The sequence below is a fragment of the Setaria viridis genome, chromosome 2 (genome assembly GCF_005286985.2).
Source record: "Setaria viridis chromosome 2, Setaria_viridis_v4.0, whole genome shotgun sequence".
Lineage (NCBI taxonomy): Eukaryota > Viridiplantae > Streptophyta > Magnoliopsida > Poales > Poaceae > Setaria > Setaria viridis.
Genome location: NC_048264.2, coordinates 31,480,580 through 31,494,982, shown reverse-complemented (window position 1 = coordinate 31,494,982; position 14,403 = coordinate 31,480,580). Strand labels below are relative to the sequence as shown.

The 14,403-nt window shown below is 54.1% G+C and overlaps 1 protein-coding gene and 2 pseudogenes across 1 annotated transcript; 2 read left to right on the top strand and 1 right to left on the bottom strand.

Moving 5' to 3' along the window:
- Positions 1-8,656: 8,656 nt before the first annotated feature.
- LOC117842120 (cytochrome P450 76M5-like) lies at positions 8,657-10,938 on the top strand (annotated as a pseudogene).
- Positions 10,939-11,106: 168 nt separating this feature from the next.
- Positions 11,107-12,304, top strand: LOC117842121 (uncharacterized). Its single transcript, XM_072291867.1, has 2 exons — positions 11,107-11,119; positions 11,483-12,304. The coding sequence occupies exons 1-2, from the start codon at positions 11,107-11,109 to the stop codon at positions 12,151-12,153; spliced, it is 684 nt and encodes a 227-aa protein (XP_072147968.1). The 3' UTR covers positions 12,154-12,304.
- Positions 12,305-12,988: 684 nt separating this feature from the next.
- LOC117844270 (uncharacterized) lies at positions 12,989-13,807 on the bottom strand (annotated as a pseudogene).
- Between the last annotated feature and the right edge of the window lie 596 nt (positions 13,808-14,403).

The following is a 14,403-nucleotide window of genomic DNA, read 5'->3' as shown; positions in this document are numbered from 1 at the left end:
CGGGGCTGCGGGTTCTGAAATGAGTCGGGACGGGGGTGGACTTTGATTTATCCCTGCTGGCGTCCACAGGCTCCCGAAGTTAGATCCAGCCAGCAGCCTAGCATGAATACTCAGTGTAAGAATTTTAGCCAACGAAGCCAACAAGGCCAGCCCACAACGCACCTAATGTTACATTCCAGCCAAAAACATATATAGCCCAGCCAACTTGGAAACCCTGCTCGCAATCCGCACGCCTCTACCGCGCCGCCCCCTCCCTCTCTCCCCGCGCCGCCGGCCGCTCCTCCCCCTCTTCTCTGAGCTGCTCGCCGCTCCTCCCTCTCTTCTCTGCGCCGCTCGCCGCTCCTCCCTCTCTCCCCCAGTGCCGCCTAGCCCTCTGCCGCCGTGCGCTACCCAGCCCGAACCCTACGGGCCGCGGCTCCTTATCGACCTACCTGGCGCCACCCAGCCCTTCGTCGTCGCGCGCAACCCTAAACTAGCGGTGGCGAAGGAGCGATTCAGCTGCAACAGGGCTCGATTCAAAAGCCGATGGCAGGGATGGAGGGCATGGCGCGGCCACTGGCCAGGAGGAGGGTGCAGTGGCGCTGTAGAGGTGAGGGGTGGCGGCGTTTCTAGCAGAGGTGAGGGGCTCGGGTTTTGGGGTCCCCGTCGGGTTTTGGGGCCCCGCGGGGTTCGGGGGCGGGTGCACATTTTCACTCGAAATGAGGTTCGGGGCCGGGTCAGGTTTTATTCTCGGGTTTCGGGGCGGGTCCGCAGAAGCTCCACCTGACCCCGACCGGTCCCGTTGCTATCCCTAACTGGACCTCTGGAAGGATAGAGAGTCCCTCTGGAAGGATAGAGAGTCCACCGACGATGAAAAGTAGGGGAGAAAGGGACCGAGCGAGGGAGGAAGAGGAGAGACGCCCGCCGCGACAGCCGCGGCGCAGGCCTACTCCATGCTTGTGTGTGAACGAGAGCGTACGTGACGGACTCCGGCCGTGTTGGGTGAGAACTTTTGTCATCAGAGAGGGAGCCGCAGGACCCATGCTCATGGGCCATATGAACCATCAGCTCACACGGCCCATGAGCTAGGTGTTTTTTTCTCGAATAGAGCAAGGTGATGGATGGTTCGTGCAAGGCCATATGATACTATAGGGATCCGCATCACTCACTTAAAAATGCAAGATGGAAAAGTTAGCAATAAGAAGGTGAGATTCATATGTTAACACACATTGGGTGTGATTGATAAATGAGAAAAAGTTGGGATTCAAATGCTGAACAGCTAATAGATTGAAGATACAAAGTGATCAAACTTCATATGTTGAATATCAAGCCAAAGTCCTAGGTGGACAATACTCAAGATAAAGGTATAAATGATATGTGATTAGTGTATTCAATGAGTTTTGATTAGGAGGAAGGAAGATAGCACGGGTGTTTTTATTGGTAAATAGATTTTCTATGCGAACTTGAGTACCCCTATTGAATTGAAGGACTGTACTATCAAGATGCTTGAGTACTCCTATGGATGAAATGTTGATACCTATTCTCCCTCAAACGCGAGTGATCAAACTCACTTCATTATTCTGCTTCCATGCAAGTTAAACAAAACCACTATTGAAGTGGGCTTGCCGCACCCTGGAGACCATGGCTATGGAGATCTTCACCGAGCACGGGTGGTCATCCTTTAAGAGGATTAGCGCTTAATTAGTTGCACCTATGCTTAGTTCACTTTTTGAGAGCTTTTGTTTAAAATTGTTGCTTGAAAGCACTGTAATAAGGATTGGTTGTGTGCAAACCTCTGCAGAGGCAGGAATAGAAATTTCTTTTTTCTAAAAAAATGCAAGTTAAACAAAAATAAAAGTTTCATAAACAAATAATGGAAGCAGAAGAGGAGACAAAGTCCAGGACAAACAATTGGACCACTCTCCAACGACGCTGGAAAAATAGCAGCGAGCTTGCGTACCGAGAAACATTTATCAGAACCAAAACTGCACAAGAACAATGTAGAGCACAAGTGCATCAATCATGTTCCACTTTCAAGGATGATAGTATCTATTTGCCATATCACTTGATTCTACCCAATATGAAGAATTCAGCTTGTTGTTGCTGTTTATACATTGATTCTACCCAATATGAAGAATTTAGCTTGCTGTTGCTGTTTATACATCTTGTGTGAGTGAAACAAGCCTGCATACATAATGCCTTGGCTGTGGATTCTTGAAATACTAATTCAAAGTCATTCTCACAATTGCAAGCTATTGTGAATGCATAAAGCGACCAAATTCGCTATAATGTCAATTGGTCTTTGCAATACCTCTCAAATTGAGGATGAAGAAATATAAAATGATTCAATATCACATCCACAAGTTTTTATGATCATAAATAAAGTGAGGTGAGTAATCAGCCCAAACGGTGAATATGACACAATTACCTTGAAATTGATGATGGCCAGATTACTCTTGAACACCTCTTGTTTGTTTTCGCTTGTCTTTCAATGTATCTTGGATTATGCAAATATCCAGCAACAAACTTTCTCCAACTACTAACCTCGGCTTCACCAAGTTGTAAAATTTTGATAGCCAAAGTAGCAGCCATACCGGTCAAACCGGTCTCAATAGTGGTTGTCAGCACCAAGGGAACGGGGGTCCCTCGAGAAGGCACTTACAAGTGGGGTCCGCTAGCAAAAGGAGGTTTTCACCATGTAGAGCCTAATTAAGGTGATAGGCCCTGCGAGTCCGAAGCTTGGAAAGGACCCAGAAAAAACAGCCTCCACATTGTGGGACCTATTGAGGGCCCACGCGGTGGAGCGGGATGAAGTCGGGGAGGCCTCCCGGGAAGCCGCCTGGGAAGGCTCGCTTCGAAGCTAAGGAAGCAATGACATACCCTGGCGAGAGAAGGGCACGACAATCGAGGCAAGCCATCAGTAGGCGCCCTGTCCCCGTAAAAACACCATCATCACGGTTGATAGGACGTGTCTGGATGCCTCGAGGACTGGTAGCCTTACCCATCCCGTCCAACAGGCGGCGGGCGCTGCCCTTGTGTCAAGAGCGCCCGCTCGGCTCCTGGCTGCCCTCTGCCAGAAGGGCAGGCCCACCACGCGGACTCGGGAAATGACAAGAGCTTCCCAAAAGTGGCAAAGGCTTCTCGGAAGGGATCCTGAGAACCAAGTTCATCGCCCCTAAACCTGAGATAGTGGGTCCTGGCTGAGAGAGTAATGATTACCAAAGTAAAATGTTAAAATATGAAGATTGACATATAGAGGACTTGGGCGGGGTGCTCCGGCACCATGTGTACTAAGGAAAAGGAGCGTCAGGGCAAGTGGACGGCATGTCAGAACAATTGTAGCAAGGAGGGCAACCATTGGGCCGCCGTGTTCACATGTACGATGTAAAGGGATAGATTAAGGGTGCAAGGCTCGCCCCAACCAGTCCCCCCCCATGCGCCTGGCCTATAAAAAGACCGGCTCTTGTACAAACAAGGGAGACAACTTAAGCAACATAACATACAGGATGTAGGGTGTTACGCTTTTGAGCAGCCTGATCCTATCTAAAAACTCTCTTAGCAAAGTCACACACTACCTCCCCTAAATGCCTCTCGAATCCCTATGCACAAACTAACCCTAGGCCGGATCTCTAAAAGGGGGTCCCTCCGGATCCCCGCTCTCAGTGCTTGACCAACGTCAACTAGCGCGCCAGGTAGGGGGATAGTGGTGCGTTTAGATTTGAAGCTTCCCATCCGCGCAGAAGCAATGGGGAGCCATTTTGATTACCGTCGAGCTCATCGCAGTGAGTCAGCTGGCGAAGCCAGTGAGGGGCAGGAAACGCCCCACTGACTGGCGGCAGCGTCACAGGCGGCGACGCCTGTCCCTGCTCCGCGGTGGCCGAATGCCGCGGCTTCAGCACCGCCGCGCATCAACACTCCCCACTCGGTCTCCAGCGGAATGGGTCAGGTGGCTCGCTTCCGGGAGGAGGCAAACAAGCGCGCCGAAGCAACGGCCAGCTAGCGTGGCTCCTGCGCCCATCGTGGCCTTGATTTTGACAACTTGCCACCGGGAGAAGCCCTGGTGGCTGCTTAGGTCCTCCTCCATCACCCACCGGTGAAGGTTGGAGTCGAGACCCTAGAGGGGTGATGGCTAGAAGATCTGGCCAAAGTAGTGGGCAAGGCCTAGGCTCCTTACGGGCCGAGCGAAAGCTCGCACGGCTAAACCGTCCGAGATGGACGTGGCTCCGGTTCCGCCCGCCATCTATCCCCTAGTTGGTCCCGGAGGACCATTATGTCTCTCCCCGCTCCATGCAACAGAACCTGCGCACCCTCCTTGAGCGGAACCGCTTGAAGGAAGACGGGCGGGTCACCCTGAAGCGGAGCCCGGAGCGGCATCATGAGCCGCCCCAGACGGAAGACCAAGCCTCGTCCGGATCCACCCCTAGGGGGGATTCTCAACAGGAAGGGAGAGCTTGTACAGATGGGGACAATGATGCCGGTCCCTATGGGGCCAGGTGCCGCTCCTTCACGGCTGACCTCCATCGGGTCGACTGGCTGACCAAGTTTCGGCCTGAGATCCTGGAGAAATATGACGGCAACGATTCGGAGGAGTTCCTCCAAATCTACACGACGACCATTCAGGCCGCTGCCGGGGGACCAAAAGTCATGGCCAACTACTTCCATGTAACCCTCCGCGGGTCAGCACGGTCATAGCTCATGAACTTCCCTGCTGGATTTGTTCATTCATGGGCTGACCTGAGTGAACAATTCATCGCCAACTTTGCGGGCTCATTCACCCACCCTGGCATGGAGAGAGATCCCCATGCCGTTCGTCAGTGGGACGACGAAACCCTGTGGCAGTACATCTAGCGTTTTAGTCAAGTCCGCAACACCATCCCTCGCATCACCCCAACCTCAGTAATAGTTGCTTTCAAGCAAGGTCTCACTAACTAGCAGCTAAGGGGGAAGCTTGGGACCCACAATATCGAAACTGTGGCCGAATTGTTCGCCTTGGCCGACAAATATGCCTGAGAGGCTGAAGCATAGGCCCTACCCCCTCCGCAGGAGGCAGCCGCCCAGCAAGAAGAGAGGCGTACCCGACCTGGCCAGGGCTAGGGGGACAAAAAAAACAAGAGGAAGGCTGTCGCCGCGCTAGGTCCGGAGGGTCAGAACCGACCTCCACTACCCAGTCCGCCAGGTGGCAAGAAGCTGCCAACGCCGGCGCGTCCAGCGGGCGGCAAATGGGTTGAGATCCACAAGACCGACCGACACGACCTAACCGAATGCCGATTGGTCAAAGGTTTGGCCGAGAACCACCAGAAGGAGATGGTGCACTACGCCTACTCAACCCTCAAGATCCTGGGGCCATCCGGTGTCTTCTCGGTGAAAACTAACAGAAAAAGGGCAGTGTACTGTGCCGAGAAACTCTTCGAGGCACTAGCCACCGCCACACCCACCGAAGATAATGAGCGCCCAGAGCAGAACCCGCACCCTCCAACCAAGCAATGCATCATCCCCGATAACGCCGCGCTCACTAAGGAGGTTCAGCTCGGAGATGGCCTTGGCAAGACCGTCAAGGTCGGGGCCCAGCTGGGCGACAAATACGAAGGCACGCTCATCACTTTCCTCCGGGCAAATGTCGATGTGTTTGCGTGGGAACTATCGGACATGCCCGAGGTCCCCAGGAAGGTGATCGAGCACAAACTTGCCGTGCATCCCGACGCGTGGCCCGTGCAACAAAAAGTACGACGGCAAGCTCCGGAAAGGCAAGACTTCATCTGCGAGCAAGTCCGCAAGATGCTAGAGGCTAGGATTATACAGGAGGTCCTCCACCCCGAGTGGTTGGCTAACCCGGTCATCGTGCTGAAGGCGAACGGAAAGCTCCGGATGTGCGTCGATTACACCGACCTCAACAAGGCTTGCCTGAAGGATCCTTTTCCGCTACCCCATACCGACCAAGTTGTCGATTCCACGGTGGGGTGCGACCTCCTTTGTTTTCTGGACGTGTACTCCGAGTACTACCAGATAAGCATAGCTAGGGAGGATGAAGAGAAGATGACGTTCGCCACTCCTGTGGGGACGTATTGTTACGTGCGCATGCCTTTCGGCCTCAAGAATGCCGGTCCTACTTTTCAGCAGACCATGCGCATCACGCTGGGGGATCAGCAAGGTCGAAATGTTGAAGCATGCATCGACAACATCGTCGTCAAGACCTGAGACCAAGTTACACTGCTCGCAGATTTGTTCGAAACATTTGACAATCTGCGAGTGACATGCATGAAGCTCAACCTGGAGAAGTGCTTGTTTGGCGTACCGTCGGGGAAACTCTTGGGGTTCCTCGTCTCCAACCGGGAAATCGCAGCAAACCCTGAGAAGCTGGAGGACATCGAATGCATGCAACCTCCCACCCGCCTGAAGGGCGTGCAACGCCTCACCGGTTGCGTGGCAGCTCTTGGGAGGTTCATTTCAAGGCTAGGGGGCTCCCCCTCTTCCGGCTGCTCAAGAAGATAGGACGTTTCGAGTGGAACGAAGAAGCAAGCGAAGCCCTGAGACAGTTGAAGTTGTACCTCTTGACACCGCCGACATTGGTCGCCCCCAGAGATGAGGAGCCCTTACACCGCAACCCCCCAGTGGTGAGCGCGGCTCTGGTGGTCGAAAGGGAGGAGCAAGACCCACCTCTCAAGGAGCAAGACTCCTATGATATCAATTTCGGTCTCAAACATAGAGAAGGATCCAATCCGCTGGGCGCATGCATGTGCCTATTCTTTGGTATCTCTATTATGGTTCCCTAGAGGAGTGCATGTGAGCAAGTCCACATTGTTGCGATTTCATTGACAGAGAAGGATCGATATCCTAACTACTGTGCGCATGCGTGTGATCCTTTCCTCTTTCGTGCAGCCACTGTATGTTAAATGGCCCTGAACTTATGAAGGCTTTGTTTTCTGGCGAGGAGAGCATACAAACTGCAAACAGGGATAGGTGACGGTGAAGACTGGTAAGACGCAAGTGAAAATGAAAGGAAATCAGGTAAGCTCGTAAACTGTGGAAGGAAGGAAGGAAGGCGGATTTTCTACTGCTCCTGGTCGGTGGCAGCTGGACCGCCGCCGCGGCCGTGGCCGGAGCGGAGGTGCCCCGCCTCGAGGTCCATACTGGCTCCAATCGTCATCTGGAGCTCACAGAGCGTCTTGCCGGTGGGGCAGAGCCGAAAACATAGCGCGCTGCCGTCCGTCTAGGCAAATAGCGAGGCTGATGAGTGGCGCGCCTTTGCAGCGACGTCTCAGCCTCGCTATCATTGTCACGCACGTCTCAGTCAGTGCTCGGAACACGTTAGTACTATTTTGAACGATAATGTATATTCACAAAGAAAGTCAATCTTAACTGTGGGCCCTTACTAAAAGAAAATCTTAGCTGGGGACAAGTGGTTCATCTCGATTTGCCAAGCTCCCCCTATCCACAATCCCGAGCAGTCGTCGGCAGATTTTGGAGTCACTTTTCCAAGGCCGCCGCGCACCAACCAAGTCGTCCAAAGAGCAGCCCCTGCCAATGACATTTCAGCCTCCTCGTCGACCGTGACACACGCGAGTCCCACAGTGGTTTTCTTTTTGGTTCGAAACCGCGCCCGGTGATTTTTTTAGCATCCTCACTGGCTCGCATCACCTTCTGCTACGCGACGCCGGGTGGTGGCATCACGAAATCTGCTCCGCGAAGGCGTCAAAGATGGAGTGTGTGGTGTGAGGCAGCTTCGCGGAGATCTGGGATTCTGGCAGCCAAGTCAGCCAACTAATCCAACTTCTGTCCGGTGCGCAAGTGCCGGCGTTGGCGTGGTCACGCACCGTCGTGTCCAGTTCAAAGAGAAATATGAAACGAACAGATTTTGATTAAGAAGCAATGGTCATCAGTACTCCTAGCTAGTAACAAACTAACAATTATAGGAAACGTAGGTCGTCGGTCACGCTGGACGCATTTCGCTTTTCTTTTCTCGGCCTACTAAGACCATGTACGCCTACACGCTCCTCGGCTATATTAGCACTCAGATTCATGTAGATTTACCATCACAGCGTAGAGGCCATACTCTATTTCTCAAAATGTAAGACGTGGTTTGATCCAGTGTGATCTCCCACATTACACTCTTAATGATTGATATCCTATATATTATATTGTTCGTGGTCATGAAACTGAGTACTCCCACTGCTCCGAAAAAAATAATACAATTCTAGCTGTGTATCTGGATAAACACGTGTCCATATACATAGTTAGAATTGCAATTTTTATGGGATGAAGGGAGTATAAGAAATGTTTTCAAATGTGAATCCAACAACATTAATTGATATAGATATAATGGATGAGGAGAATATACCTTGTAATGCTCAAACGTGGGACATCCGATTCTACACACGTTGAACAACAACCTAATTAACTTTTGCATGATCCGGTAAAGTCCATGTTTTCATGTTTTATAACATGTTCCTATACAAGTAAAAGTTTTTTTTAATAATTCTTGCATTTTTTAAAGCTTTGGCAGACTTTTCCGAAAGCATCTTTTTTTAAGAAAAGAATCTCCAAAGTTTTCAAGAAAATTTTCTAGAAAACTCTGAAGCGTTACTTGAAAAGTTTTCTACAAAGACTTTACAAGCATTATTAGTTCAAGCCGGCTAATAATCTATTCTCCAAAAGAAACTAAAGCTCAATGACTGGTGATTGCGCAACTATATAAGACTGCATACAGCTCAATCAAGAATCCAGTCCCCATCTGGCTTCTGTCCATACTATCCCAAGCAAACATGGAAGCTTCAACCTTGCTATGGTTCCTCTACCTCTCACTCGCCTCCTGCCTCCTTTACAAGCTCTTGCTTTCGACCAAGACGAGCTCCGATAAGGCGAGGCGGCCGCCCGGGCCGGCGCCTCTGCCACTCATCGGCAACATCCTCGACCTCCGCGGGGAGCCGCACCACGCCCTCGCCAGGCTCGCCGAGATGCACGGCCCCGTCATGTCCCTGAGGCTCGGCACCACCGACGCCATCGTGGCCTCCTCCGCCGCGGCGGCGCACGACGTGCTGCAGAGGTACGACCACGTCCTGGCGGCGCGGTCGGTGACCGACGCCGGGCGCGCGCTGGGGAACCACGAGCACTCCGTCATCTGGCTCCCCGGCAGCAGCCCGCTGTGGAGGCGGCTCCGCGCCGTGTGCACCAACCACCTCTTCTCGGCGCGCGGGCTGGACGCGACGCGCGCCGCGCGGGAGGAGAAGGCGAGGGAGCTGGTCGCGTGCCTGGGCCGCCACGCCGGCGCCGGCGAGGCCGTGGACGTGGGGCGCATCGTCTTCTCGTGCGTGCTCAACGTCGTCTCGAACGTGCTCTTCTCCGAGGACGTGGCCGACCTCAGCTCCGACCGCGCGCAGGAGCTGGAGATGCTGGTCAGAGACACGGTCGAGGAGGCCTGCAAGCCCAACCTCTCGGACCTCTTCCCCGCGCTCGCCAAGCTCGACCTGCAGGGCCGGCGCCGGCGCAGCGCTGAGCTCATCGGCAGGTTCTACGACTTCTTCGACGCAATCATCGCGCGCCGTCTCAACGGCGCCGCCGGTGGAAAGGAGGATTTCTTAGACGTGTTGTTCAGCTTCGCTCGGAGGATCAGCTCAGCCTCCAAACTATCAAGTCCTTTCTTTTGGTACGTTTCTGTCCAATCGTCGAACCCCGTACTGTCGATTTCATCGTGTTGCCATGTTATTCGTCAGCTTTGAAAAACTGACAAAAACTTGCTCCACAAATTTCGCATTCACCTCATCGCAATCTTGCAGATTTGTCAAAGGCGCTGATTTTTTTTTCAAACTGCTCTAAAGAAAATACACGGTAACATCTGGTTTTTCTTTTGACCACGCGTGCAGGATCTGTTTGCCGCCGGGACGGACACGAACGCGATCTCGGTGGAGTGGACGATGGCGGAGCTGCTCCGGCACCCGGCCGTGATGTCTAAGGTCCGCGCCGAGCTGCGGGACGCGCTGGGCTCGAAGCCGCACCCGGACGAGTCGGACATCGACAGGCTCCCCTACCTCCGCGCCGTGGTGATGGAGTCGATGCGGCTGCACCCGCCGAGCCCGATGCTGATGCCGCACCTGGCCATGGCCGACGGTGCCGAGGTCGGCAGCTTCGCGGTGCCGAGCGGCACCAAGGTGATCGTCAACCTATGGGCCGTCATGCGTGACCCGGCGCTGTGGCCGGAGCCGGAGGCGTTCTCGCCGGAGCGGTTCGTGGGCGCGTGCGACGCGGACTTCCGCGGGGGGAAGGAGAAGGACCGACTGGAGTTCATGCCGTTCGGGGCCGGGCGGAGGGCGTGCCCCGGCACGCCGATGGCCACGCGGGTGGTGACGCTGCTGCTGGCATCCATGCTGCACGCCTTTGAGTGGAGGCTTCCCGAGGGGATGCAGCCCGGGGACGTGGATGTCAGGGACCGCTTCGGCACGTCGCTCAACATGGTCACGTCGCTCAGGGCCGTGCCGGTGCCGGTGCACCGGTGATCCACGACACGTGACACCCAGATGATTACTCGCATCCTCATGTCCGAAGGGTCCCAATTGTAGCATTCCACTGAATGTTTCAGAACTAGTATAAAAATCCAAGGAGGTCCTTTATGACAGGCAGAGATATAGTTCACCAAGAGCTAATGCAGCCATCAAAGCACCAATCTCAGACGATGCGGAATTCTTAGCATCATTTGGAGCGAACAACCTCTTTTCCTTGTGCAACTACATCATTAGGAAAGCACCCCAACTTAAAGCTATCAAGGAACAACTTCCTGAAGATGCACTGAAGCAATAGGATTCAGGCATCACAACCACACCCAGTAGCATGAATCAATACCAGCAGCAGTCATTTAGACCAGTCCCAGTTTCCATAGCATTAAGTATGGTGTTATGTAGGCAAAAAATTGAGGTGGCAAGAGAGTTAACGAGGAGAGATGTAAAAATAGAAAAAATTGGGTCTCATGCAGACATGGTGTTGACACGATCTCCAACAAAGAATAAGGGAGGGGAGAAAGGAGAGAAAAATTATTACAGCCACACGTAAAAAAATCATGAGTTGGAGGTGTAGTTTTTAGAGCTGATGTCTTGATGATTTGGCAAGATTGACACTACTTATGGACATCGTGGGACGGTGATGCAATCTCCAGGCAAATGGTGGTCATGCGCATAAAGGAAAGCTGGTCGTCGCTCTAGATATCAAGTGGCAGAGTAGCTCCCCACCGAAGAGTCTTCCGATCCTCTGCCCTGATTTAGGCAGTAGGGAGGCGACGGAGTAGGAGAGAAGGTTCATAGCTCCGTATCCGCATCGGTTTGGGTATCATTGCCTCCTGTAATCCGAGTGGAACCGGCCAGGCTAACCAACACCCGTTTCAACTCGGAAGCAATGTAGATGTTCTACTTAAAACAATAACGGAAGCACGGCCATGAAGGGATCAAGGCGCCTAGTTAAGTCTAGATACGCGGATTTGGGATTCGATCGGGAAGGCAGAAACATGGGTGGTGACATCCAGGCATCCCCGACGACGTCCTCGAGCTCATCCTCCTGCACCTGGCTTCCCCCGTCAACCTCATCCGCGCGGCGACGACGTGCAAGCGGTGGCACGGCATCGTCGCCGGCGCCCGATTCCTCCGCCGCTTCGGTTCGCTCAACGGACGCCACCTCGTCGCCGGCTCCTACCACAACAGCCGCTTCCTGGACTCCTCCGAGCTCGAGCCCGAGCCCGAGCACCAGGCCCCGGCCTTCGTCGGCTCCTACCACAACGGCCGCTTCCTGGACTCCTCCGAGCCCGAGCCCGAGCCCGAGTACGCGCCCCCGGCATTCGTCGCCTCCTCGCCACCGGCCGCCGGTGGCGTCGACGGCGAACGCTTCTCCCTCGACTTCCTCTGGGAACCCGACGAGGTCGTCGACCCGTACTTCTGGAGGATCAAGGATAGCCGCGGCGGCCTCCTCCTGTGGGCTCTCGAGGAGCGGTACGACTTCAGCCCCACCTGGAGCTTGCACGTGGTTGTTTGCGATCCCCTCGCGCGGCGCTACAGGGCGATCCCTCCCTTGGTGAAGCCCGACCGCTACCACATCCACTCCGGGCCATTCCTCCTCGACGGTGACGTGGCTCCATGTTCACCTCACGTAAGCGTGACCGCAGCTCGTGGCGCGGGTACAGCGTGGACGGGCAGAGGATGAGGCTCTTCATGGGGCGCACCAGGGCGTCTCTGTACTGGCAAGGCGAAGGGAAGACGGTGACGGCTCTTGACCGGAGCACGGCCGAGCTCTCGTGTTCCGAGCTACCAGGTACGGAAGACTGGGACGGGCGGAGCACGGCGTTGAGGGTGGCCGCCGGCCGGGACGGCGAGGCGCGCGTCCTTACCACTTGGCCCGGCGGCGTTCTGAAGGTCTTCGCTCTGCCCCGGGGCGACGGCGAGTGGGCGCACGAGAAGACGATAGATCTGTCGGCGGTGGCGCGCGGGCTGCCGGGGTACCGTCCGACGTATTTCTCCGGTGAGGTGGCGCCGTGGACCAACGTGACTGACACGGCGCTGGTTGTGCTGTGGTGGCGGGAGGAATCGTGGGCGTTTCGTTTGGACATCGAGGCCGTCGAGGCGGAGCTCGTGCCCATCGACGGCTTCTGTGATGTGGCGTTCCCGTGCGAGCTGCCATGGCCGCCGGTCTTGCGTCGTCGTGCACGCAAACTTCCCGCCGGTGTCTAAAATTTTCTACCTGCGCCGGCTTGCATGTGTATGTGTGTAACCTGTTTCCATAAAAAATGGTCATATATATTCGTTTACACTGATGAAACATTCAGCTTCTTTTCTGCATCGGATGTTCAAGACAGCAATAATCTCTTAACGAGGTTCAGTAAATCTCACCAGTGACGACACAAACACACAATAATGCATTCATCTCGATTGAGAAACAACACCCAGTACAAATACTACTTAGATACGAACTGATGACTGGTTTCACGCAAGCCAGACTTAGACTCACGCATGCAGTTGTGTGAATCACTATGACTTGCCGCTTAGACCTCGACCTCCAATGGCATGAGCTCATGCACGTCGTCGCCACTGCACGCCGGCCCGCACTTGTGCATCTTCAGGCCGTCGTCGTCCTCGTCTGCAGTTACCGGCACCCGTCCGTAGGTTGTCTCCGATGGATACCTGATGGATACCTCTTGCACACGTACAAGTAGAGCGCGACGACAAACAAAGCCACGAGGGACATGCACCACCCAAACTGCAGGTTGACGAGAGCCTTGGCGCGGTGAAGGCTGTCGTCGTTCTCGCAGCGCACGGCGTCGCGGTGGTGCTCACGCACGAGCGAGCAGCCCTTGGGTACCAGGCTCGGGATCCACATGACACCGATGACAACGAGCCGCAGCCCTTGGAAAGCGATGCCCGCCGACCGGACCAGGCTCACCGCGAAGCTCCGCGGGAAGCCGACGCCGAGGAGCGCCGTGGCGAGGCCCACAGCAGCCATGACCTCCACGAACAGGTGGAACTGACCCTCGACGCCGGCGTGGTCGGTGGAGTGGAAGTGGAACACGAGCAGCTCCTGGGCAAAGACGAAAGCTAGGAGGAGCATGCAGACCGTGCGGCGGCCCGGAGCCCTGGCGCGGGAGGTACAGCGCGTAGCCGGCGTAGACGACGAACGCGGCGAAGAAGACGGCGTGCTCGTGGTTGGGCAGGCGTCTCGACGGGATGGAGCCATCGGCGTCGAACGGCAGGAAGGTCCTGTGGCCGACGAACAGCTGCGTGTCTGCCTCGAAGATGCTGGCGGCGATGATGACGATGAGCTCGAGGTAGCGGACGCGCGGTGCTGGGAACCAGACCGGCGCAAATTCGAATTTGTTTCACAAGCTTGTGTCTAAGATTCTTAAACCCAACTAGTGTCTTGTACCACGGGCTGATTCTCACAAACTCTTGTAGTTTTAAAGCCCACGGCCTGTCTTGTACTCCGTACTTCTGTTATTATGCTCGAGATACTGGGCCAGTTTGTTGGCCCATCTAACCTTTCAATACTGAATGTTAAAAGGGCGCCTATGTGCATGGGCTAAAGCCCAATAACTAACAAAAGCAATGACATATGTGATTGATCGAACCATTTAGTTCTGTTCCCGGACACTACTGCAATCTGCTTGCACATGTATGCATGGAAAATGTTTCAAAAGTCTATTAGAATGTTAGAGACTTAGAGCGTCAAAACCTGAGCCAGGGCGGCAAAACTAAAATTACATGGAAAAAGTGAAAACCTTTGCAAGGTTAGTATGAAAATAAAGAACATTCCGATAACCTATTTGTCTAAGCTTGTTACATACTAGATTTAGCATGACATATTTTCCACATGCATAGGCTTGTTTGTAGACTATGTTTGTATGCTCGTGCTATCCTATTTATAAAAAAATTATATGAACTGAGCATAGTTTCTTATCATGTA